Source organism: Pleurodeles waltl, chromosome 1_2, assembly GCF_031143425.1.
Source record: "Pleurodeles waltl isolate 20211129_DDA chromosome 1_2, aPleWal1.hap1.20221129, whole genome shotgun sequence".
Taxonomy (NCBI): domain Eukaryota; kingdom Metazoa; phylum Chordata; class Amphibia; order Caudata; family Salamandridae; genus Pleurodeles; species Pleurodeles waltl.
This window is the reverse complement of record NC_090437.1, coordinates 74,451,947-74,479,217: the sequence shown is the minus strand read 5'-3', so window position 1 is coordinate 74,479,217 and position 27,271 is coordinate 74,451,947. Positions and strand designations below refer to the sequence as shown.

Below are 27,271 nucleotides of genomic sequence, written 5' to 3'. Positions count from 1 at the left end.
CTGGGAAAAAATCTATTCAATTCTCACAAGAATGTACTAATCCACTTAAAATCAGCTAATCAACTCAGTGAAGTGGTAAATGTATATACTTTAAAATAAGAGAGGGTAGTGCACAAGCTTTCAAACTCTTCATCGAAAGGTAATCAACCTGGTGCACTGTGGAGTAAAATACACAACACAGAAGAGCTCCCACAAGAACGGCACATAATTATATTATCACAAAAGGGCTAAGAAATCAATGCAGTGTTGAAATAATCATATCCTCTCTTATTCTGTGATCTTGTTCCTTTTAACCTAGAGGAGTGTGAGGTGTCCCTCGCCGATATTTAAAGCCATAATGGCAATTAACACGTGGGCAGAATCAGGTGCTTCTTTAAATCACTGAACAATGAGTCTTAAGCAGATGCTTTGAGAGCCCTGGAGCCTTCATTGAGGCAGGCCTCTTCCCATTAATGCTTAACAGAATCTGAATAAAATAACTTTCTATTTAAAACCCCGCAAAAGCAATTCAACAGCACTCTATGGACTCAGGTCTTTAAGTGATCAAATATTATTCCTCTTCTACCAACAATTTGTGTAAGGTGATCTGTGTTTCTCAAAAACGGATTTAATCCTCGCACAAAATAAGAGCTTTTGCTCAAATAAGATGACTCCCTATAACCATGCATAATATTTATGAAATGTGCGTTGTACATAGGTAGATGATGCAAAGTTTTGTGGTGATTCGCCAAAAAGATGCAAAAAAATAAAAAATAAAAAATAAAGAAGGGGTACCAAAGTGTGTTTTTTGCACCAATGTATTTTGCATAGACTTTGTACTTGTGCATGGCACCCAAAAGGCCTGTCGGACTTTCATGAAATTTGGCTGGATTATGGTTTGCAGATGATCCTTTTTGGTAGTAGAGGTAAGTAGGGTGAGTTTATTTAAAGTTATAAGACATTTAAACTCAGTGATCTCTGAGACCGCTGTACTTTAATGAAATTTTGCGATATTTTGCAAAAGTTCTGCGGTACATAGCGATGAGAAGGCATTTTGTGATTGGTTCATGACTACAGTTACGACAGTCAAATAGAACCATCAGGTATTATATTTTCCCACCTTTTACCACTTAATTAAAGTGGTAATATGTAGCAAAGATTATTTAAAGCTTTCTATTTAATTAAAAGAAAATATGAAGGACCGCAATACTTCCTAGGAAATATCGCTGTACTTAAAAATGTTTCAAAAAGAAAATAATAATAAAGGTAAAAAATTAAAGATACACTGTCCCACACAATATTTCATGAATATAGTGTACTACAGTGTATTTTCGATTTTTTACATGTTTACTTTTTGAGAAATAAATAGTACTACCTAGAAAGTATTGTGCTACAAGGAAATATTAAAAAGTCAATTTGTCAAAAATTACAGTATAGTACACTATATTTCACATATATAGTGAGCTACAGGTATTTTTTTAGATGTCCCTCTAACTACAGAAGTACTTTGTAAGTATGAATGTCGTAGTGTATAATTTTTTTTAAAATATATAGAAAAATATGAATTACTTTACCTACCTATCGCCACTTTAATGAAGTGGAAATGAAAAGAGACCAAGAATAAAACCTACTACTTACCTTATATCTAAGGCACTAACCCAGAACACAGCCAGAGTGTGGTGAAAACTACATAGCTGCATTTCATTTTATAGGCACAGTCATGTGACAATTATATATTGCCTTGCAATTAACACATACAGTGGTATACCGGTGAAGTTACAGCGGTATACTGTGGAACAATATATAGCTAAGTGATTTGGCACTTATAACTATTACTACTTAATCAATTAAGACGTAATACAAAAAATTACCCTTTCTACCCCATAATATATTCCTGCAAATTTTATCTACATCTTCACACTAATTCTTTTTAAAATACACTCTACTATACCACTCTGCCACCCAACTCTCTCTGCCCCTGCACTCTTTTCGACTCTATGCTACTTCACTCTATTCGACTCTGGGCCACTTCACTCTACGCCAATGCACTCTAGTTGACACTGTGCCATTTCACTCTACGCCACTACACTCTATTCAACTCTATGCCCCTGCACTCTATTCGATTCTATGGCGCAACACTCTAATAGGCAACACTGCACTATTGTACTCTAAACCACTCCATTATATGCCACTCTGGACTACAAATCCACTCTACAGCACTGCACTCAATGCCACTCCACTGTCCACCACAACACTGTACACTAGCCCACTCCACTCAAATCTACCTTATTCCAGTATGTACGACTCCACTCAACACCACTTCACTCTAATGCCTCTCATAGTAACAGCACCTCAGTGGTTATCACACACAACATGAAGAGTCATCCCACACTGGCTCACAACAAAAACTGAACCCTCACAGCCACACACCCTAAATAAGTTTTTTTTCTGTCCATGTGGCTAAGCGCTTCAGCACCACACCACAGATAGGGAAAATAAGCACTATACAAATACAACAATACAAGACAACCACTCTGCCACAAAGATACTTCTGGTCCAAGTTAGAAATGTTAAAAGGTACTAGGTGACACAGCTCAATATGTTTCAACTTTAAATGCTGATAACAGCAGGTTATGGGCGACACCTCAGCAACTAGGAAGCTGAACATGATGGAACTAAGTACCCAGGTCCCCCAAGACACCTTGATCAGCCTGCAAGTTGTAGGGCGTTATTCTGATGTTTCCTGCTTGACAGGGTTAAGTGTACTTTAATCTTTTAATGCCGATAGAGACAAATTGTGGGTTATTTCTTCGCAAAACGAAGGATCAGTAGGAAGGGACCAAGTCCAAACGAATCGGCAAGCATAACCCAAAACATTGCTTCTCCTCTAAACATGGTAAAATTGGCATACCCTTGATTGGTTTATTTAATTTGCCTATAAATGCTTTGTATATGGCATACCAAGGACCCACAAAGTAAAATGCTACCAGAGGACTGAAGCACTCATTGTGCCATTCACTGCAGTGGCACTGAGAGAGAGTCTCCAGGGCTACCATTGTAATCTGGCTGTGAAGTTTTAAACTGAACATTCAACCTGTCAAAATAACCCCCTTTGACAGGCCTAAAACCTTCTTTGTTAATATTTATAAGTGACCCCTAAGAAATCCTTACTGGAGACTAAGGCATGGTGCATGGTATTTAAAGGCAGGACATGTAAAGGCTAATGTCAAACATATTCTTACAGTGACTAGAACCTCAAAGCTATTTTCACTGCAGCAGGGTTGGCTGTTCCATGAGAAAGCATTGGAATACAATATTAAATTCAATACATTTTATGTCCTAAGTCGAATTTGTAATAAATGTTTTGGAAAGATGACTTTTAAAAAGTTATACGAGCCCAGCCTTTAGTCCCTGGATGCTACATCTGCATTTTGCGGTCACCCTTCTGCCAGTAAGTAATTAGCATTTCAGTTGGTGTGAATAGGTCCTGGGACAGGGACAAAAGGTTTTGGGTGTGGGGAGGTGGTGGTGTGCTCTTGACAGGGTGGCTTGTGGGCTGGGCCCAAGGACTGGATTAATTTGAAAGAGACCTACCCTGTCACATGCAGATGTAGCTAACATCTGGCCTGCACCCTTCTATTGTCCCTCGCCAGAACAGCCTCTGTCATAGTGGGCGCCTTTTGTTGACACCACAGTGGCAGATCTATCTGGAGTGTCAAGACCTGCTTGATAGGTCTGCTGGGGTTTTTTATATAACGTGTTTCAGACATTGCATTTCTCAAATGCTGGCTGAAAAATGACACTGCTACAAAGTAATAACACACATTCATACGTAGTTTACTCTAATTAGTTGTATAGTCCTCAGTGAGAACGGACTTTAGTCTCTCCATATTTTCATTTGATTAGAGAGCCGCCATCATAGTATGCTGCTTTTATTTACTATTGAGACTTAAGTAGCCATTATTTCAATCTCAGTGAATTTTTGCATTTGCTGCGCTCATTTATAACCAATTTTACAATGTTCCCTTTGTTTTGGAGTGTCATATTAACAAAGTTCTTTAGTTTCACCTCGCTTTCATCTCCATGTAGTGCCAAAGGAAGCTCCCAATTACCTGAAGGCACTCATCAAGTGACTTATACCCCATCAGTGCAGTCACGTCCCAATAGTTTGGAGGAATATATATATATATATATATATATTTTAAACAAAAGCGTCCTCTCTGTGAAAGCGCACTCCCACCAGGTTAATTTAGGAAAATCGAAATTCAGCAACTCACAGCGAATTCCTTTCAGTCTTTTCAAAATTCAGGCCTATATCGAAAAAACATCTCTGGACACGTGTTTCGGGGTTGATCCCCTCATCAGCAGAGAAACTAAAAAATATATCACCCTCGTAGGTGCAGCCATTGCTGGATGTGTCCAAGACTCTCATTCCTTTTAAAGACCACATACCTGGCTCGTTCAGCAAATTCAATTGCAAGCACCTGATTAAAGGAATGAGAGTCTGGAACACATCCAGCAATGGCTGCATCAGTGAGAACGGACTTTAGTCTCTCCATATTTTCATTTGATTAGAGAGCCGCCATCATAGTATGCTGCTTTTATTTACTATTGAGACTTAAGTAGCCATTATTTCAATCTCAGTGAATTTTTGCATTTGCTGCGCTCATTTATAACCAATTTTACAATGTTCCCTTTGTTTTGGAGTGTCATATTAACAAAGTTCTTTAGTTTCACCTCGCTTTCATCTCCATGTAGTGCCAAAGGAAGCTCCCAATTACCTGAAGGCACTCATCAAGTGACTTATACCCCATCAGTGCAGTCACGTCCCAATAGTTTGGAGGAATATATATATATATCCATATATATATATCCAAATCCAAAAAGACGACAGCCACGCTGTGTGCATGCTCAGCAATTGAGTAATCCATACAAGTTACATGGGAAACAGAGTTTTGACAAAAACCTTTGCCTTTCTCAAACTAGACAATCGCCATCTTGCTTCTAATTTTTGATCCAATCGTATTGTGCCTGCGTCAACTGCAGTGCAACATAATCTCACAACACTACACCAGTGTTCGGCATACATTCCATATTGTGTTACTTCAAAAACAAAACCTTAACATTTTATATGTATATAGAGAGAGTCACTGTACTTAATCAGCAATCCCCAAAAATCACATGACCATGCTGACTGATTACTCAATATGCTTCATTCACGAACGCTGCTCTGTCCATGTTAATGACATTTCTGAATAGCGTATTTTCAACCTCCCTTCTAATCAAAGGGTAGCGTGTCAATCCAGTTGTGACTACAGTATTTGTTACTTGTATTACTCTTTCAAATCACTTCAACAGTATTGATGACCATTTGTTGCAGTTCGGAGTATCAAAAAGGAAACGTGTGGATGATGAGACGCAGCATCACCGAAGACACCACTGGTTGTTGGGCGCTAACTTGCAATGCCAGTTGGGAGGGAATAAATATATATTTCCCCACAGGGTTCACAAGTCAGAAGAGAAGGGCTAGGCTAAGACTGCACAAAAAAGAACTACCAAATCTGTGCCATGTTGCTATCCTAGGCGATACAATGGCGGGGGTCTCCTTTCATCACACTGTTTTTTTTTTTTACCCTTAAAATATCACTCATTACTAATAATGAAACTGTAATTTGCCTTGAAGAAAATTCTAGGAGTTCAGGTATAGCCTCCCTCAGGCAAACTAGAAAGATCGAGGTACTCTGGGATCTAAGAAAAGTATTGAGCCCGCATGGACAGGCGAGGAGAGAAGGGTAACATGAGACAGGACAAAACGCTTTGGCACTGTCAGTGCAGTGTTCAACCAAGCACTTCATTTCTCAACCTCGCATGTCCAGGATACCAGTCTGCCTAGGGTGTGGGCTACAGCCTGACTAGGGGTTGGCATTAACAAGTATCAGGGCTTTGTTCAGTTTAAAATCAGAGTTCACAGTCAAAATTCAAACATGTAGGACTATAAATTGAAAATATATTGGATGTATTTACTCAGCATAAGCGTGGGCAATATATAGTGAGGGTGGCGTGAAGGTTTCTCGTTTTTGTGTGTTTAAATCTGCTAATGGCAAGAACATAAAATATTAACCAAAGGCACATTTGGCGTATTGGACATTTCTTGTAAATATGCATTGTGAGCCTTTGGTTTTGTATCAGATAAACCGAGAATTTAAAGGAACTCATAAAAAAAAAAAAGAAAAAAAAAAGACTTTGAAAAAGAAATCAACACATCCTGTTCCATTTCGGACATGCTTTTTACTAAAAATGTGGAGCTACTCAGTCTCTCGAAACAGAGCCTTTTTTTTCTCGAACGGCCGTCCATTAAAATGATACAACATTAGCTACCATTGAAAGCTCTGCATTACAATGATCCACTTCAGATTCATCTTTAGTTGGTTAAGCTTCCCAATAATTTATTAGGGTCGAGCCAGCATCACATGTGCTTGCGCATGCGTATCGCAGCGAGACGCTTTAGGTATTAGAAAAGGGCTCGGAGCCCTGTCGACGTCACGTCAGTGTTTTTCATTGGTTCGTGGGCTTGCCTATTTAAATCTGCTTGCTTTCATTAGTCGAAGGCATGCATAGGTCATGCCTTTTCCGGTGGCTAGCCCTCCTCGAGCGCATCGACCAAGTACAGAAAACATGTGAGGCTCGCTGTTTTCTGTCCGCCTTGTGGACTACTTTTTCTCTATTTTCCTAGCGCGATTTCGCTTGGCAGAAGCCGAGCGCTTTACACAGTTAACTGCACTTTTTCGGGTTACGTACATAAATGCACTTTTGCCAATAGGTGAAAAGTCGGGTTAGGAGTTTACAACGCTACCAGCTCTAACACGAGCAAACGCGAGACCCGTTGCATTGCAAATGCTTGTTTAATATGTTCTCATGGTTCACCAAAAACAACAGACTGACAGCCACAAGGCAGCAAAAGTGCTACAGGTCAAAGCCTTGCATAAAGTCAATGTGTGGTAGGAGAGGGAGCTGGTTTGTGGCTGGTTAATACACCATGATGTAGTTTAATTTAAAGAGGTGAGTCTTCCACTCTTTTATAAACAGAAGGTGCATTTGGTGGTCCTGGTTCATACGGAGATGTTGTTTCAGTGAAAGTTGGGTTTTGTGAGGATGAAATGAAAAGTTCTACCTTTGTGTAACTTAACACACTGAGCATTCGTGACACAGTATAAAAAAAAACATATGATGTACTGCTGATGCATCTGATTTAAGTTGCATAAGGGGACATGGAGGAAGTAATTTTACCACGCTTTGGTGAATGTCTGAAGTGAAATATTAATTCTAATCTTCACTATTAAGCGTAGGTCAAGAAACCCACAATCCCACTTAAAACAATCATGCACCTATTTATAACATTCAGAGAAGAAAGGGAAGAGGACAGAGGGTTGCATGGAAAAATCTGAACTGACTAAGATAGCAAAATTGACAGAAACTATATCCACTTCTAAATCATCTATTAAACATAAATATCTCCTAAAAAAAATCTCAACTTCCACGAAAGCCAGTTATCAAGCACTGTACCCCAAAATACACTAGTGTAAAGTTAGAAAAATGAATTAACCTAGTACTAAAAAGGTGGGGAAAGAGTTTGGCTGGAAATTGGAACTTAAAGGAGATCAAATATTTTTGTACAGCAATACTATATAAGATGGCTATATTGACATTAAATGTATTTCACTTTATGTTGGCAGTCCATATTGGAACACAGAACACGATGCCAGAGTTATAACTTTGGGAGCACTGTTAAAGGACTAAAGAACATTACTGGACAATGCTTCCCCCACCCCAACTGGTGTACACCCTCTCGCTTCTCCCTTGCTTATAAAGCGCCTGACTGAAAAGCATAAGAGCTCTTGAACGTGCTGCATGCAAGCATCCGACAGCTTCGGGACAAGTGATTTGATAAGGATGGCCCAAGTGGCAGAGTGACCTTTTATTTTAGTTCCCCAGCTTATTTCAGAAATCAAAACAAAAGCTTAAGTCTATTTATCGGTAACCTGAGCTACAAGGAAAAAGTGAGCGAGCAAAACCTGTTCATGGGGTTGGCAGTGGACTGTCATCAATATATGTTCACTGCAGATGTAAACTGAGAAGGTCAACCCCGTCTTTCGTATTCAAGGAATCTATAACTAACTACCATCCCAGTAGAAAATATGATTTTGCGCCTATGCACGTGAACAATTCCCAGGGCTTCCCTGCTTCATCATTCATGATTGAGAAAGCAGAATTTTCCCTGGCAGACTTTGCAAACCGACCCAAACAGATGTGGCCATGGATAAATTGCATCAGTCGCCAATCCCAATAGACCGGACAGACAATGGCCCGTGCAGTGATTGAACACACAGTAGTCACCTGTTCTCATTCAGATGTGACATGGGTTCAATTTACCAACTACACAGACAGGGCGACGGTAATATGCATCCCCCAGGACACGCTCGTATTTGTCACAAAACAAATGTTCTTTGCTCTTTCGGCCATGGTGGGAATTCAAACAGGTGTTCAGGAACGCAGCCTCCTGTGCAATAATTTCAAGTTCACCAAACAACATCAAAGAAGTCATTTTTCTTTCGCAATGCTAAACAATGTGCCCGGCATAGGAAGGGGGTGGGTTTATCCCGAAGGGTGCTTGCCACGTAGTGTTTCTTCATGTGTTGCTCATCTAGGGCATGTCCCCACAGACTACTAATGTGGGATCTTCACAGACCGCTATCAGAAACCCTTGAGTATTCTGGGCTAGGTGCATGTTTTTTGTTGTTGTATTTTTTTTTTTTAATTATCAAGTTTAGACTCGGTTCACTTGGAGCCTTAGCATGGCTCCTGACATCTCTCAAGAGAGGCTTCTTTCGGGCCACGGGGCATAGGCCATCAACATTTCAGCTCACAAGGGGCACTGTGAGGTGGGAAAAGGCCCACACATTGTTAAATAAATGTTCAGGGCGCAAGGCGTATATTTATAGTCCTGTTTAATCAAAAGTAATAATTTAAATAATTGCCATGTTTTTATTTTGCTAATCGGTTAACGCTAAATGGCATGTGCCCTTTACAATTTATTAACTGTTAGAGTGTTTTAATAAATACACAAGTCAAATCCAATAAAGCACTAGATTAGCACAGAATGGTCGTAAACTACATTTATTAACTAATTGACACGATAAATGTACAAAGCAGTAGTGCAGCCAGCCATCAAATGTATGGGAGTTCTGTAGGGGACGAGCAAGAAGGGAAATAAGTATAAGCTCATGGTGAACTACAAAATATCGGTCTTCCTTGTTTTTAAAAGTTATTTCCTCAGCAACTGGTAGGGTGAACATACAGAAAGAGAATCCATTTTAAAGAGTTTGAGTGAATGTTTCGGTTTAACCCAACGGGTATCTGGGTCTTGGTATATGTCCTCTTATTTCTCAAAATAAAATAAGTAATGTATTTTCAAGAAAATCTCCAGAAGTGCAAATCAAATCAAATTTGGGCCAGTATAAGGCAATTGTTTGACGTGGTAAGTCATGCTCTATCAGTCTACAACCGGCACATTTGGCATACAAGGAATGGTCAGTGAACATACAGCGTACCTAATTATTCAGCCTAAGTGGTCTCACTGACCAGAACAGGGCATTTCACATAATATCTTCCTTAAGACCCATCAGTAATTGTATAGGTTACTAAACCATCTAGACCCCATTGCCTCAAAAACTGCATGTCTGCAATCAGCAACTACATGGCATATTTTGGGGTTAACTGTCCACCTCAAAAGCGTGCTGAAGAGTGCACTATAAACAGTGGAATTCGGTCTTAGAAAGAAAAAAAAACATCTGACAGTCACCCACCACAGTGGCAACTGCCCAGGGAGACTTTATTGTAATTACCTGCCTTTCTGGGGAGAAACTTTTTTTTTTTTTTAAATACAACTTCCACTGAAATGTATGAAGAATTAGCAGCATCCTTTGACATACTATAAAGATTGGGTGACGTGGATCACTAGGACAGACCAAAACCAACAAAAAAAAGAATCTACCCTGCCATTCCATCATTGCCATTCACATTCTACAAGAGGCCTGGTAACCTGCGCTGGGACACAACTTCCGCGATCCACACTGTTTCAGTATATGAATATCAGAAGTGTGCAAGCCCTGAAAAGTGTGAATGATTGCAAGTTAAAAGTGCATAGCAAACGCATGACTGCTTTCTTATTGTGTAGTTAGTTATCCTTTAGGCATCCTCGAGCCGAAGGTTCAGTTAAACACGATGGTTGAGCAGTACTTTTTCTGTGATATGTGAAAGACCTGGCAGAAATAGATGCATTTCAGAAGTATGTACCTGCAAGGGCGGGCAGAGCTTTGTTCCACTCCCAGGGCTGGTCATACTCATCGGCGGGCCTTTCGTCATCCTGGGGCAACCTGCTTTCCCGCAGGCGTTGACTGACCACACTCTCAGAGTCCGAGTCCACCCCGTTGCTTTCTGGCTCGTAGGGCGTGTCATACAGCTGGATGGCTTTCTTCTGAGACTTTAGGCTGTCTTCTTTAATATCTGCACCAAACAAGAACAGTGGGATGTGTTACAATATTTCTTTGAAATGCAGAAAGAGGACTAGAATTCTTATGGAGAGCATATCATCTTAAATGTAAACGTCCGGGTTTTGCAAATGTTCGGACAACCATTGCAAACAGAACAAATGAGGCACTGGGAAAAAAAGGTTTTCTAGAAATAAACAGTGTGGCACAGTGGATGACCTCAAGATTACAACTCGGATCTCGTGGTACCAATTGAATAACTAAGCCACATCTGCTCCACATCACTCTTTCATTTCAGTTAGCTATGGGGAACATATGTACAATACGCACAACACAGCTGAATACCTGGTAGAGTCAATTTACATGAAGAGAACATCATACCCAACATCCTTTGTTCACGAAACAAGTGCAAAGGCTCAAAACATTTTGAGTTTTCCTATGGTTCTCCTTCAGCGAGGGCTTTTTGGTGTAATATCTGTTAAGAAACAGGCTGGATTAAAGAATGGGTTCATACAGGGAGCACGTATTCAAGTGAGCCATAAAACGAGGCGTTGGAGATCATAGCACAAAACAGAGCCAGATATGAAGACCTGCCCTACATGTTTGTACTTAAAGCACACCACTCACTGGACACCAACTTGTAAGATTTGTCTTTTTACAGTTAAAACCCATCAGGTCAAACATGTCAATTCAATTACCTCTGAAGCACAACCCTAAAACTGTACGTTTGTCCCAAAATGCTCTTAAAAACTACCAATCTGGAGAAAAAGGCAGAGGAGCTGTAACCACTGACAGTGTCTTCGCTAGCTCTTCTCCAACCTTTTCAGCTGACACTGGTTTGCTCGGATGGGGTTTTCCAGTTCCCAAAAGAGTCCCAACACCTGCGGAATTCTCAAGGGTTCCAAATTGCTCATCATCTTCAAACTCTACAAGGAGCCCCTTGGGGCTCTACCAATCAATAACAGAATTCACCAATATTGCAATGATACCCCAACCCACCATTAAATATTCCTCTGCTTCAGACATTCAATATCTCTTACACTATCTGCACCTCATCCAAACCAGGACTCCACCTCCTACCTGAAGTCCAACCGAAGAATAAACAAGAAAAATTGTAAAAATCTGGTTCAATGGCATAAACATTGACAGCCTCAAACCCCAACTTTCACCAAAAGCCAAGTCACTTGGGTTCTTCCTTGACACCAAACTCACCCTCAAAGAATACACTGCCAAAAAAGACAAAGGGCCTGATTTAGAACTGGGCATTTGGAATACTCCGTCACAAACATGAAGGATGTCCCGTTCGCCATATTAAGATCCCCAAAAACACAATGGGATCATAATACGGCAGACGTGATATCAGTCACGTTTGTGATGGAGTGTTCCCCTCTGCTAAGTTCTAAACCAGGCACAAAGACGGTCTGGAGCTAGCTTTCTCTTCTATAGAAGATAAAACCATTATCTTCAGAATGCAGGTTCAGCACTGTTGTCCAAGTAGTCATATTCTTGCCCCACCGCAGGCAATGACCTGATCCATGCTGTATGATTTACAAAACCACTCCAACCAGCACACCTACTTAACTTGCAGAAAAGCTCACCACCTCTGCTGGCACTCAGAGCACCCATAGCCAGGACGCCATCAGTCTGGAGACCAAGAAGCGTAAAAAAAAAAATAATGCATCCCTTTAAAGAATACTACATCACGATACATTAGCAGTCCACAAATCAGCTAAACTAACTCTTATTGACTATATGCCTGCCTTGACCCAGTACAGTGCTCCACTGACTTTCGTATAGATTTAGGTTATACAAATACCACATATACATACTCCCGAACTCCAAATGAAATGCATTTAGCTGAGTGGGTGCTTAGGAGGAGCCACACACAGCAGAGAAGTGTAGGCCTCAAAAACTATTTTCATGTCAAAATGGCATCCGATCAACTTTCTGGTTACAATTAATACTGAGTAGGACTGTTAATACCAAGATGGACTGGGATGGTCAGCCAACCTAATAGTGAAAGGTTTTCCAGGCATAGCAAAAGGAGCCCTTTAAAGACAAATTCACAAATAAGGTTCAGTGGAGATTGTTTATTTGATGGACATTGCAAAAACCTGATTCGATGTAGGTACTCAGGGTGTAACAATCCTAGCTATGACAAACATTAGCTTCCATTCCACATCTGTGGGAAAGGGTGGGGCTTTGAAAAGTGACTTATTCTGCATTACTAATGTTCAGGGGATTAGGCAAACATTTCCTGATGGATCAACTCACAATTTTCCTATAGTCTCCTCTCTCAATAGCGGCAAACAGCCTGTTGCACTGTTCATACTATTGTGCAAAGTGACAGGTAATAAGGGATGACACACATAAGGCTGAAATAAAGGCATGAAAAACACACACACAGACCTCATTTTACACTTGGTCAATGTCTCCGCATTTCCTGCTCTAATGTCTAATGACAGGCAGTGCTCTTCAGCATCACAACCCACTGAACACAAACGAAAATAAAGAGCAAATACCTGTCTACTAGTCCGAATTCGATAAAGTCAAAAGAAAAAGACTACCAGGCCTATTAACTCTGACCACTTTAGATTTCCAACTGCGTCTGTGCATTAGGCTGACTTCCTTCTCTAAGCCTTTACTGGGCTTTTGTCAGGCAGTTAACATGTTGTTCTCAATTCACAATCAGGAAATTGGTGCGTTAGTGTTTGTGTCTGTATTTATTGGAAAGGATCTTCATTAATTGTTTTAAAACACCGTGCATTCAAAAACTAAGATCAGCCCCCTTCAACTAAAAACAAAATAATAACAAAAAGAGCAGACGTTGTCATTTGTACGACTGGCACTACAATAACGTAGGCCCTGGCAGTTTCTGTGGAGCGATACAAGCGCGTGCTGCAAAAGGAACCTCTGTCCTCACCTATCAGCAGCACCACATAGGAAGCCGAATGCCCTGAAATCTTCAGAATAGCTATAATCACTCTGCCGCCAACCTTCGAAAAACCTTCTTGTGCAAAGAATTTTAATGTGGCTTTTCTGAAGAAAGGATTTAGGGATTAAGAAACTAGGCGTGCGTCCTCCCATTCAATGAAATGAAAGAGCAGACAGTGACGAATTCATAGTCCATTTGTGGGTTTTCAAAAGATTACTTATGCCTAGGAGGGATCGACAGGGCACCGACTCTTAGCGTTTCCCCTGCACTTAAGTACAGAGCAATTTTAGCAACAATATAAGATTATCGTCACCTGGAGGAGGCAGTTTAATGGCCTATATATATAGAACTATTCTAATGCAGTCCATGGGGGGCATATCCCTGCTTTCACTAAAGTTTACTGTTGCATGCAGCACAAAGTGGCACAGGTGTAAGTCTCACCACAGTACTAGATGTGCATGCAGTGAGGGCTTAAGTCTCTCACGTACTAGTCGTACACGTCAATAAGGAAGTGCAGTGGTATTTACGCACTGCCACTGTCCATGCTATGCATCGACTCACTATGATAGTATTTATGGAAACTAAACAATACATTTATTTTACAGGTTTTTTTTTTTAACTTGTTTTTATTTAGTAGATGTATAATACACAGTATATCAGCATAACATACTAGTCGTCACAGAAATCAAGACAGTGCAAATCAGTACAGCTGGCGGACATGTTGCAGTGCAGATCCTGGTCTCATCTTATTTTATAGCAGTGAGTGATTGGACGCTGCCTTAAGGTTGATGAACCTTTTAACTTGTATGGATTATATTGATTGCCACATTGATTATTGACACATAAAACAACAACATTAAACCATAATAATATTCACCAAAGAATCAATATATGACACATCATAACCCATTTGGCCTTGAATAACCACAGCATTTAGTCTCAATGAAAATATTTTTTCCCTGTATTAACAAGGCTAAAGTCACAAATTATTCTCAACATCAAATGGTACAAATAAAGTAGCACCACAGGCTGGCGAATAGCTCTGAAAAATCTTAGTTTAAACAGAGAAAATAAAACAATACACACAATAATTAGAACACAAATCAATAACAGGAGTATGTGAGAAAGCTAAAAATACATTTGATTCAGCAATAAACAATGTCAAATCATAAGTATAGAGAAAAACACCTCAATAACCTCAAATTAGCATTAGCATGTTAGGCATCATGCAAACGTTTTAGTAACATAAATTTAGAAAACATATAGTTATGGCACTATGAAAAATAGCAGCAGAATTTTGAGCAGTAGCAGTTTGGTACCTGTAAAACACAAATACACAGAATTCACACAGTTACCTCTCCTTAAGGTAAACAGCACACAGGTTTCAGCTTCGTCAAGGGGATCTCAGCATCAGTATAGAGGCAGTGGAAAGGGGTGACAATTCGGAAATTTGGACTCTACATTCTCTAAACCATCAAGTTAATTATTGAAGACAGGAAGCATAGTACTAAAGGCTCTAAGCACTAAGTGCTAAAATAAGCACCAGCATTTTTTGCATGAAGCCTAGAAAATAATTCAAATTAAAAAAGTACCAGAAGTCAGTGGACTGATTAGCAAAACATAAAATGTCAAAGTGACAGATCATAAGAAATGAAATTGAAGCCTCTGGAAATCACGGAAAATAATGCAAAAATGGATGCCAATGTCTGATTCACAAACATTAAATTAAACTTACTAAACTTATGTGATCGGCTGAAAACTGCGCGTGTGCACAGATCATTCAATCATAAAACATCAGCACATCAGAAAATATTCCACTATTAACTTAAATATTTCGTGTTACTCTGCCTCTTTCTTTTTGCGTAAGCACAAAAAGATATTAATTATTATTTCCTGCAGTATTCTCTGCACAGATTTTGTGAAGGTCTTTTGTTTAACACATTCAAGAACACCCTTGCTGCCGGAGGATAGTCATGAAGAAATATTAAAAAACATTTCAAATCAGCTCTGTACCCTTGGAAGAAATACATTTCATTAAAACAAGAATATAGATTAAACTCCTAATTCAAACAAAAGAAGCTTGTAATTCTACAGAAACTTTTGACACTTAACTCAGCTTAGCAAACAGATAACTACACGTGATGACCTTTACTTACTTGAGCCACAGCAGAGAGCAAGTGTTGAAAGAAACACATTTCATTAATAAAAGTTTTACACAAGTTTGAGATTCAAACAAAGAATGTTTTATACAGTGGGCATGAAATCATTCTACTAACATTACATTTTAGGAACATTGGCAGACATTCAACATCAGCTCTGGCCTAGTGCTGCTGAAAGGCAACGCAGTTCTAACATTATTTTTCAAAGCACATGTTCTGAAAGAGACAGAATATATTTTATTTTTCATCACTAAGCTAACACATTTTAAGAAATATGTGAAGGCCTTTCACTGTGATGGTGGCCACTTAACAAGCACAGTTTCTATGTTAACATTTATTATTTTTCGTTTGAAGCATTTCTCATTTTAGTTTATCAGTGTGATTACATAAAATAATTATTTCATTTCAGGTCTGCGCTCACAGACAAAAGGAAACAAATGAGAATGTCCCACCAACTGGGGCAGAGGACAAGTTACTGCTGTCACTTCTGGTTAGACCCACAATCAGATGCAACGGATTCCTGCTGTGTGAGTCCGAATTTACAGTGCAACCTGAGGTTATGTCAATTAAGCAAACTTAAAACAACTAAGGTATCAATCTCTGAAAAACACAAAGAATGAAACAGCAATCAACAGCAGCAGCAGACATCCACAGTATGCTCACCTACCTTGGAACCATCATCTGTGAGGGGAAAGTGGTGGCAGCAAACTCTGGTGACAACAAGGAATACAGGTAGGCGAGGAGTAAAGGAAGCAAAGACAGAAATGCCTAAGGATATTCAGAGCCCAGTCCCAATTGAGTTGCCTTACCCATTCCCATTTGTAAAAAACCATGGCACACATCTGTCATCCAAGGGTCTGGTGACCTATCCGGGTCTGCAACCGGTGAGTCTTCAGAAGGTGCGGCCGGCCTTGGTTCCTCGGTCACCAAACCCTCCAACATCCAACTCCAGAGCTCTAAGTTCATCTCTGCATTCTCATCAGTGTGGACTAGCCTCAACCGCTGCTCTGCAGTCACTCCCTACTCACACAGGTCTGCACAACATCTATACAACATGGGGGGCTTGGGCCTTATCCAGTAGATAGTGAGGCACTGTTTAGCCAGCACCAATCCCAACTGGGCGAACCTGTGTTTCATCCATGCTCCATGTTTAGCAGAAATTGATAACCTAGTGATGGATTTTTTCGAACAAAAGTGGATTTACCCACAATCCAACCCCTTTAAAATACACATCACTAAATGGTATAGATATATCGATGACATTCTAATGATTTGGGAAGGGTCAGAAGAAATGCTTAATCGGTTTTTCAATTGGTTAAACTGTTGTACAGTTGATTTTAAGTTCACCATGAATAAAGATAAAACAGAAATCAACTTTCTCGACCTATGGATTCTCACTAGAAATGGAAAGTTAGAAGTAAGCCTATACAAAAAACCCACAGATCGGAATACATTGTTACATTTCTCCAGTGGGCACCCTAGAACACTCAAAGAGAATCTTCCGTATGGGCAGTTTTTGAGAATTAGGAGAAATTGCACTGAAAAAGAAGATTACTTCTGTAACGCAGATGAACTCACAAAGAAACTAATTGACAGAGGGTACCCTAAAAAGTTGGTGAAAACAGCGGACAAAAGAGCCTGGTTCACACCAAGAGAGACACTTCTTATCCCTAAAGTAAGAGCAAAAGAGAACCCTTTAACATGTGTTATCATATACAGTCCAAAGGCCAATAAAATACGTTCCATTATAGAAAAGAACTGGAAAATCATCAAAGACCTAAATATAGATAAACCACTGTTCTCATTCAAGAAAGCACGCAGCTTAAAAGATCAGTGGGTACAGGCGGCACATACACAAATGGAAAGAAAAAATCTGAGATCAATGTTACAATTACCAGCAGTCCAGGGCCACTATAGGTGCTGTAATAGCATTGCATGTCAATATGCGCAAGATTCTAAAGAAATAAAAGTAAATAGCAAAATACATGTACAAAATGATTTCTCAAACTGCAACACAAAAAATGTTATCTACTGCATTTTGTGTCCCTGTGACAAAGCCTATATTAGGCAACCCTCGCAACCAGTTAAAACTCGTATTCTGCAACACAGCTCAAGGATTAAATGTGCAATAAAAGGAGCACCATTAGTGGAACACTTCTTGGAGTGCAAACATAAAGCTGAAGATATTCGATGGACAGTATTGGCTGTGGTTCAGCCTAAATTTGATGGACCATCAATAACAACAAAATTGCTGAAATTGGAAGCAAGGATGATTGAAAAATTCCAAACAGCCAAGACTGGACTGAATGATTGCGACGAAGTATGGACATTAATCAGTTGATTTTAAAATAACATCTATTCAGCTGTTTTTAGATGCTACAAAGAGGCTGTGAGACACACGCAAATATAGTATATGATAAATTCATCTAATCTATAGATGGCCGTGAAATCAACGTTGGAGTTGTTTATGACTATCTCCGCTAATCTGTCAAAAAAGTGTTGTAATGGTAATTAGTATCTTGCTTTGCTTTAGGGCTTTATCAATTATGAGATACTGTGCAAATATATTAATGTGCAATACAACAGTGGCAAGTAATTAGGGATGAAGTACCATCCTCCATTGCACTTCCACCCTCTACTGACCTATAACTGTTAAGGTTAGGCCAGATATTACATGATTAAAATGGGAGGTGTGTTCTCCCAAGATGGCTGCCAGTTTCACCCGGTGGGCCTAGACATAATGCGAGCGAGCTAGTCTAGCTGCTCACTTGCTTTGGGTCTCCTTCGAGACACGTGCGCTACACGAACCGGTTCAGTGTAGACGCGAGGAGCCGCGAGTCAGCTGCTCTTAAAAGACGGAATTTGTTTCCCTGAAAATCCCGTACGCTCACAAACTGCATTTCGTTGCAAGTAAGTGGCATGCCTCTGATAGAGGTTTAGAATTGGCAGGTTATCCACTGATTCTTCGCGATAGAGAGTAACCTCAGGCCATTTTTTTGTACTTTGATAGCCTCGATGGTGCAGCAATAAGGTTCAGCTGCCCCCCTACCGAGGTGCCGGTATTGAGGCTTTGTGCTTCCCAGAATAACAAAGTAAGGCTCTGGTACAACTATTATTTAAATGTGACGTGTTAAATATTTGTTCAAGATATGTGCTTGAATGCTCTTTGTTTAAACATATCGGTCAGTTTTGTTCCTTTGGATTGTTTAGGTTTCAACATTGTAATATACGTGGTGACTCAAGTAGTACTAATTCCAGCAGGAAAAGGTATTGTTTATAATTCCCTGTCTTCATTTGCTGCACTTTGAAAATGCATGCTCGTTAACAACATAGAGCACTCTAATTTCTTCTAAAAACATTTTTTAACTTGATCTTCTGGTATCACCCTTCTGACACGGTGTTTGATTCACTTGTGTCACAAGTATAAATGACCCACAAGAAGTAACATTGCCGGGACAGAGATTTTTCCGGGTGACACTGACGCACAGAGCTAATGCTCTCCTGTCGCTTTGATACCTTAAGGACTTGTATAGTCAATTTTGTGATTTTATGCTTTGTTTTAATTTTTGTAGAGGTGTCCTTGCCCCCTGATAGTCCTGATGAGGCCCTGACTGAAGAGGCCGAAACGCGTTGACACATTTTTTGCAAGATTGTGGTCTTCAAGTTAATTGACTCAGAAATTTAATATGCACTACAAAATACCCTCAAAAAAATAAATAGGTATTTGTCAGTTGGTTGCATCTGAACCTTCAATCATCGCAATCGAGTGGATTACAATCACAAACTTGTAACAGTAACCACAATGCAAATAAATGTTGCTGGGCATAACCCTCCTCTGCCATATTGCCAACGTTTAGATGTGTTTGTGTACATGTAAGTAGGTAACTTTGATGTTATGTATATATTTGTGCTGTATATTATTCACCAATGAGCCACTGCTGACCTTGTATAAAAGTAATTGAAATAAATAAGGGAAAGTAATTGACCCATGAGGACAGTATTTAGGACTGGTCTTTTAAAGTAGTGTTTGAATTCTTGTTGAATTCTTCCCAACCTGCTGACCACTTTTGTTTTTCCATGTTTAGGAGGGTGGCAGCATTCCCAACAGACAGTGGTTGGCTGAGGTCTCCATCTGGACTTGTGTAATCTTCCACAGGTTGTGGAAGTATCCCATCCTAATAAGTCTGCAGTCTACTGCAATCCCAAGTCATGTGGAGGAACTTTGCCAGCTCCACCCCCACAGCGGGGGAACGCAGGAGATTGTGCTGAATTACATCTATGCAGTTGTTGCAGCGTCCGGTAGGTGCTGTGCAAATAGAAAAATTGGGTAAGCTTGAGGCAGGTGTTGCTGGCGACCTCCTGGACCTGATCAAATGCTCCTCTCCACTCACCTTCCTTGAAGGACTCTGGCAGGTCGGTTGACCATCTATTGCAAACTCCCATCAAGTCAACCCTGCAGTCGGCCTTCCAGGCTTTATATATACAGGCCATCAGCCCTCTGAAAGAATCCGGGTCTAGTAGCAGCCGCAGCGTCTGAGACTCCTTCGGTTCTGCTGGGAAATCAGCCCAAACCTTGCGTGCTGTGCTTAAGATCTTAGCATACTGTAGGAATTAGCCTGGTTGTAAATTTAAAAAAAAAAAAAGAAAAGAAAAAAAAAAAAAAAAAAAAAAGGTACAGTGCCCCTCCAACGTGAGGAAGGTGCCATTATGGTACAATATCCAGCTGTGGAACATCCCCCACTGTAGTATTGCATTGGATACATCACAGATTGTATCTACTGGAACAGGGTAACCATTAGAGGGGCAACAACCTGGCATACGGGGTCCTTCGAAGCACTAGAGTAACAACCTGCTTGCAAGTCTCTACAACATGGTGGACAATAAACAGGCAGTCAGCAAGCAGCCAGGACCCCTTCATCTGACACCCAAGAAGGTCCGCCTTCCTACTCCATTCCACTAGCAGTGTCTCTCACAGTACGGGCCATCAGCACACCACTGCGCAGTATACTGCAGCAGTCCTGCAAAATAATACATTTACTGGTCTGGCAGACCCAGGTCTATGAGCTCCTCATCAAGTTTCAGTACCTTCAGTTTCATCCTACTCTGTCTTCTTGCCCACACCAGGGACACGAGAAGGCTGTGCTACCAGGTAAAGGTAGCACGTGGCATGCATTAGAGGGAATTTTGCGGGACAGAGGTAGCAAAACCATTCTGCTTAGCGCTACTCCACCCATGATGGAGAGTGGCAAATGATTCCAGAAGCAAATACAGGGCTCCAGAGAAGTAAGAACCCCACCAATATTTTGACTGCAATTGGCATTGACAGAGTGGGCCACCTGTATACCCAAGCAGCAGAAGTGATCGTACTTCCAGAGAAGCACAGTCGCTGGGAGGGCATCAGTGTCTACCATAACCAGGCCAGCTAGAGGAAAAAGTACTGACTTGACAGTGAACACGCAAACCAGATATCTCTCCAAAAGCAGTCATGATCACCAATACCGCATTTAGTGATTGTTCAGGATGACGGAGGTATTTTATAGCATCATCTGTGTATAGGGAGATGTGTGCATCCCTCTACCACAACACCCCACGAGCCATGTCACAACATAACCTAATCCACAGAGGCTCCATTGCCAAGACGAAGAGGCGTGGGGACAGGGAATATGCCTGCCTCGAACCTCGCTCTACAAACAAACATTTAGAGACCACGTGTCCATTTCAGATGTGCGACACAGGTTGGGTGTATAACAACTGAATCCATGAAAGGAACACTGGACCCCGTATATGCTCCGTAGCACCACCCAAAGATAATCCCATCAAAGAGTATCAAAGGGCTTTTCACTCAGGTCTGTGCCAGCCACAGAGCGTAGCACCTGGGCAGCATCCACAGATTCATCTGTGTACCCCCTACCAGGCATAAACCCACAGTGGTCATCGAGACTAGATGGGTTACCACTCGCCCCAGGCGCATCACAAGGGCCTTCACCAGGACCCTATTGTCCACTCTCAGATTAGACAGGGGTCGATGGGAACTAAGGTCCATTGGATCCTTAACCGGCTATGGGAGCTTCACAATCTGGGCCTCCCACATAGGTCACAGCAATGAACCACTGCGACTGGGTTCCTGAAGTGTCTCCAACAGAAGCAGCTCCAGGAGCCCAGCAAACGTCTGATAATATTCTACTGGAAGACCATTCTGGCCCAGAGCCTTACAGCACGACATGGCACTGACCACTTCTTGCAACTCCTCAACCCGAAGGTCTTCCTTGAGACCCTGTACCTGTGCCTCAGTGAGATGTACAAGGATCAAATTGTCTAGGAACATCCCTGTCACATTCGGTGGATTCTGCGGATCTCCACTGTAAACCGATGCTAGGTGGTCCCGTAAAAGAAGGTTGATGTCAGCCTGTGTGTATTCACCACCATGCCATTTGGACAGTGCAGTGAGAGAATGAGCCGGGGTGGACATTCTCCCTCAGCAGCCACACCAGTAATCACTCAGAATTATCACCTTCCCGATGCAGCAGTTGTTGGTATTTGTGCCTGGTCAGACAGTCCAGCCTGTCCCACCTAATGCTGATCCGCCGCTGCACTGCCAACCAGGACTCCTGATGCTCCTCAACCACTAGCACCACATATTGAAGGTCCATGAGGATTTCCGCTGCCTCAGACAGCTTCAGTTCTAAGTGCCTCCTCACACCGCTAATGCTGGATAAGCACTCCCCCACGTCACTAGCTTCAGGGTGTCCCACTCCAGCCCTCTGAGTAGTGGATAACCAATTAGTATCAAAGTGCCCAGAAGTCACCTCGCGAAGCTCTTCTCGGAAGAATGTGTTGCAGATGCAGACGCCAAAGGCAGGCCCTTGGCCTGGCGCCACCCACCCCCATGGTACAGCATCAATGGCATATGGTCTGAAAGGAATCTACCCAGAATTTGGTTCTACAACACTGAGGCCTCCATGTCACCTGGCACTAAGAACCTGTTGAGCTGGCTCCAGGTCTCATGGATAGGGGCATAGCATTTGAATTCCCACACCTCAGGGTGACTCCCATGCCAAACATCCATGCAGTGTAAAACATGCCATCACCGCTCACAAGGCTTCTCTCATATGTGGTTTAGTATGTAACTGTGGTGGGTGTCTGTCTAATTGCCCATCAAGCATGCAATTTAAGTCCCCGTTCCACAAGGGAGGAACACCAACATACAGGAGCAATTCCTTTTCCAACTCCAGGTAGAACCCCCAATCATCAACACTCGAGGCATAGACACACAGCGCGCACACTTCTACACCATCGAGTAGGACCTGCACAAGAATATACCTCCTCTCAATGTCTATCTTAAAGCCACAAACCTGGAAGGGAACCTGCCACCTAGGTCACCACCCCATGGGCATAATTGGAATACATGGTGGAGTACAGTTATACCCTCAATTTCATGTGTACCTTGTGCACCTCACTTTTCACTAAGTGAGTCTCCTGCAACATAGTGATATGGACACCATGCCTCCAGAGATACGTCTTACCCTGTATCTTTTCACATAGGAGTTGAGCCCAAGAACATTCCACAGGACAAAGTTGAAGTACGCCATCATCCTTCCTCACCCCCCACCCCATCCACTCCCCCTGCTCCCCAAGCCACCACACCTCTGCAACTACTTCGCCACCGCTGCAGATATCAATTGAACCATGAGCATATCCCCCCACCCACTGGATAAACACAGCAAAACAGCAACTTGTGCTTTCCCAATCATTATAACTCCCCCAACACCTACTCCATTAATAATTCAACTCACAGTCACACCCCAGGAGACAGGGAAAAAAAAATAGTAATACAGAGGAAAAGAAACGAAAACTATAGTCAATCAAACACATCACCCAATACCCACTCGGTGCTCTCAACTCACCACAAAACCTGCCAACTTATATGAACGGGTGGTGGTGCCAGCCGCAGCAGCTCCTGACAGCACACCCTTACGCCCGGTTGCTAACACATACCCAATACTCACCCTCATACAGAGGTAAGAGCCACCTCTGTACTGCTCCAAATGCAACTTCTGTTAACAAACACTCCAACATACACTCTCCAATGTCAACTAGCAGGACCACAGTGAGGGTGGTGGCTGTGCCCGATCACTGCACATCCCCTCTCGCTCACCACCAACAACACATTACTAGTAAAATGAAAAAGGTCTGCAGCATGGGCTGTGGGCCAAGGGTCACAGTTCCTGACCTGCAGTGTTCTTCCACTATATCGGCTCCACTATCCTCTGAGTTGGAGGCAGTCACTGCCTCCATGAGAACCCTTGCTTCCTCATGTTCTCATCTTTGATGTTCATGGTCCAGAGTACCATCACAACAGACCACCGCACTTTGAGAAGCCCGGGAGGCCTGTCCATCCCCCCGTCTGCTTCTTTTCACTGGTCTGGTGTCGTGGGCATCAGAGGTCCAGTTTCCTGCAGTGCGAGAGGTCGGGGCTGGGATCCAACCCTCGCTGCGCACTTCCAGCCAGTCCCAGCGGCCTCCAGAGTGGTGAAGCAATGCATATGATCAGCGTGAAGCACTTTCAATTTGGCCAGGTAGAAAAGAATGTAAGGGAGGCCTATCCCCTTTTAGTTTCACGCCCCCAAAGGACATCCACATCTGCTGCACTAATCGGGTGTAGTCCAGGAGGATACGTATTACATGGTTCTCAAATGTAGGATCCCCAGCCTGCCTGACAGTGCCAAGCACAGCATCCCCGTCCCGGTAAGAGAGAATTTTTGCAATGATGGTGCGTGGCGGGTCCCTCGCCAGTAGTGTTTGGGCAAGGGCATGGCGAAACCTTTCACTGACAAACAAGGAAGATCAGGCAGCATTTGGGAAATTGTCCTTAATCCAGCATTCAAGGAAGAGTTCAGGCAGTTGGCCATCTGCCCCCTCCAGGAATCTGACAAAGCGAAGGGTGCAGCACCTGGAGCGCCCCTCCACATCCTCGGCTTGGCGCTCTAGGGCTGCGGTTTTGCTGAGAGTTACGTCGGCGTGGTGTTCAAGGCAGAGACTTCTTTCTGCAGTTCGGACACATGTTGATCTGTGGCTAGAGACAGCTCTACCACCGTGAGTAGATCAACCCACAGGAGTCAAACATGCAATGAGACTGTGTCTATCTTGGACTGTACCACTATGCTGGATGCCGCTTTAGCTGCCAGTATTTGCGAGTTAGTGCGACCCTGTGGCTCCTCACGGTCCCCCGGTAGCTCTGCACAGCGAGGTTCACTCCCCACAGTCATCCCGGTGGCCATAAATGGATCCCTCTTGGTCTGCTGTACTCCTGCGTGTGGCCTATCCTTCCCCATGATGTTGACTCGACAGTAGGAAAATTAGGGGGAGGACACATTGTGGTGTGTTTCTTCACGTCTCTGGGTGTGTTAGTATTGTTTTTAGGGAACCAAGGTTACTCACTAGTCACAGGAAACAAAATAAAGCGCATACCATGCAGATGGGATCGCCGACTGACGCACTATGGAAGACAGTGACCAACGACTGAACCATGACCCAGCAGGCTTCCTGGGGGGAGGAGAAATCAGCCACAGGAAAAAGACCCCAGGGTGGCATGGCATCTCAATATGCTGTTGATACCAGCATGCATTGTCTCTCATCTGGGCCTCAGGTGCACTCAAACTGCTGGGGCCATCCGGAAAATAAGGGAAAGGGTGGGTCCAAAGATCTCATGGTCAGCACTGAACTAAGGAAAGCCAGACAGAGAACATACCAGTCACTGGGTGTCAAGGGGTACCGCGCACCACCTGAAGGGGGCGTTCAGAGATTGAACTCAGCACTGCAGACAGACTCGGCACATCACCTACAGTCATGGCTGCACAGTGTCACAATGGCTCTATAATTTGGCCAGGGGTTGAAGGGAGTCGCTACCTCCTAGGGTGTGGGTGCATCCCAGTCTGTCCCACCACGCATGTCCATGCAGCTCTGAATCCACTAGGCCCACGTGGCACACCCACAGGCAAGGTGCAAGTTTCAGTGTAGGGCAACCCAATCAGCCGTGGCTCTGCCACTCTGCAGACGGGCATCTGCGCATAGGGCGCCCACTCCCCACTAGGAGTCTTCACAAGGTTGTCCGGTGGCTGGACAGGGGTCTCTCCCCTAAAAAAGGAGCAATCAGGCTATCAGGGTGTCCGACATGCAGGGTGGGGGAAAAGGGTGGAGGGGAGGGGGGGGGGCTTGTCCGCCCAGTATCACACTAGCAGGACCGTACTGGCAACACTCTGCCAAAGGCCACAGCTCCAAACACCTCTGCTATTCTTGCAATAAAGTTGGAGTAGCGCTTGATCTTCAGGCTCGTCCGCACTCCCCCCAGAGAAGCAAGCAGAGCAGCCAACCTTTAAGGGCTAAGTGCGGTGAAAAGAGGAGGATTAGGGTAGGATTATGCTCCGGCCAGCCACAGAGCTCATTAGAGGACATCCGTAGCGGCCGCCATTTTGACCAAGCCCCCCATATAACAGTTGTACGTTTTCTGTATCTACTTTTAATTGTGACTTATTTAGTCTTAGTGCAGCCCACAATATTTATTGTATGTGGAGGGCAATGAAGAGTTTAGTAGCTTTCCTCACACACCACTGGCTATTAGTATACCGTAACCCCCGTTAAAGCAACCCAGTGATTCAGAGGTTACAAATTGCTTTTTTCTACTAATCACAAATGAGGACTCGATTTACCCGACTCCAAATTTCAAGAAAACAAATCGCATTCAGCAAGCCCACTGAATCATCTTTATTTCATGTAAAAACTATAAAACTTTTTTTTTCATCTAAAACAGATATTTGTTGTGTGTTTTTTTACGGTGCCAATGTTCAATAGATTCAGAAAGACCGAGTTGGACTCTAAAAGATGACGTATATTTGTCAGCATGCCATAATATTGTAAGTAACAGTGGGTTCTACTAATACAAATTCAACAGATGCAAACATCACCACAAGCTATGCCATGCTGGCACACAGCACTATCCTTTCTCTTATCCATCACCCACATCTCATCTCTCCTGACCAATGCTAAACTCCTAAACAGCCATCCACACAAGACGGCCAGCCCCCAAATCCTTCAGCATGAATTTGTAATGCGGTAGCTAGAAGGGGACCACTGCCATCAAAGATGTGTCCCTTATAGCACCGCAAAGGCCATTCCTTTGTAACATATGGACTTCAGAATTTCTCAGTCCTAGGACCTACTGGTATGATATAACTGCTAATTTTCGTTTTTTCTTTTGCGAGTAAGGGTTTAAAATAAAGATCTAGATGCTACTGCCCAGAGGCAAGTGGCCGAAGGGGTCTATAGACTAGTCATCAGATTTTGCAAACCAAAACAATGGAAAGCCAAAAAGAGAAGTAAGACTACCGTTTTTCAGCAGCCGTAAGGTTCATAAAGCTAACTGCTCAAGCCTTCCCTCTTTGAGAACTCGGACTCATGGTATATTTACAGAAAGTAAACCGCTGAAGAAGAGCATGTGGAAGCCATTCCTGGGGCGAGACAGGTGAGGGCTGTTGGGGGAATCCCAAGACCATTTTAAGGAAACAGGATGACTGCAAAGGCATGCTGCAATGCCGCTATGTTTATTTTTGGTGAGCTGGGACAGCTGGTCTTACCTTTGTTTTGGCAAGTCCCAC

The 27,271-nt window shown here is 42.5% G+C and overlaps 1 protein-coding gene across 2 annotated transcripts in view; it reads right to left on the bottom strand.

The window, feature by feature from the left end:
* SHB (SH2 domain containing adaptor protein B) overlaps positions 1–27,271 on the bottom strand; it is a 358,876-nt gene that overhangs the window by 159,172 nt on the left and 172,433 nt on the right. For both annotated transcript variants that reach the window (XM_069236490.1, XM_069236497.1), the window contains exon 3: positions 10,333–10,542. In XM_069236490.1, the coding sequence (XP_069092591.1) occupies positions 10,333–10,542 (210 nt within the window). The remainder of the gene's footprint in view (positions 1–10,332; positions 10,543–27,271) is intronic.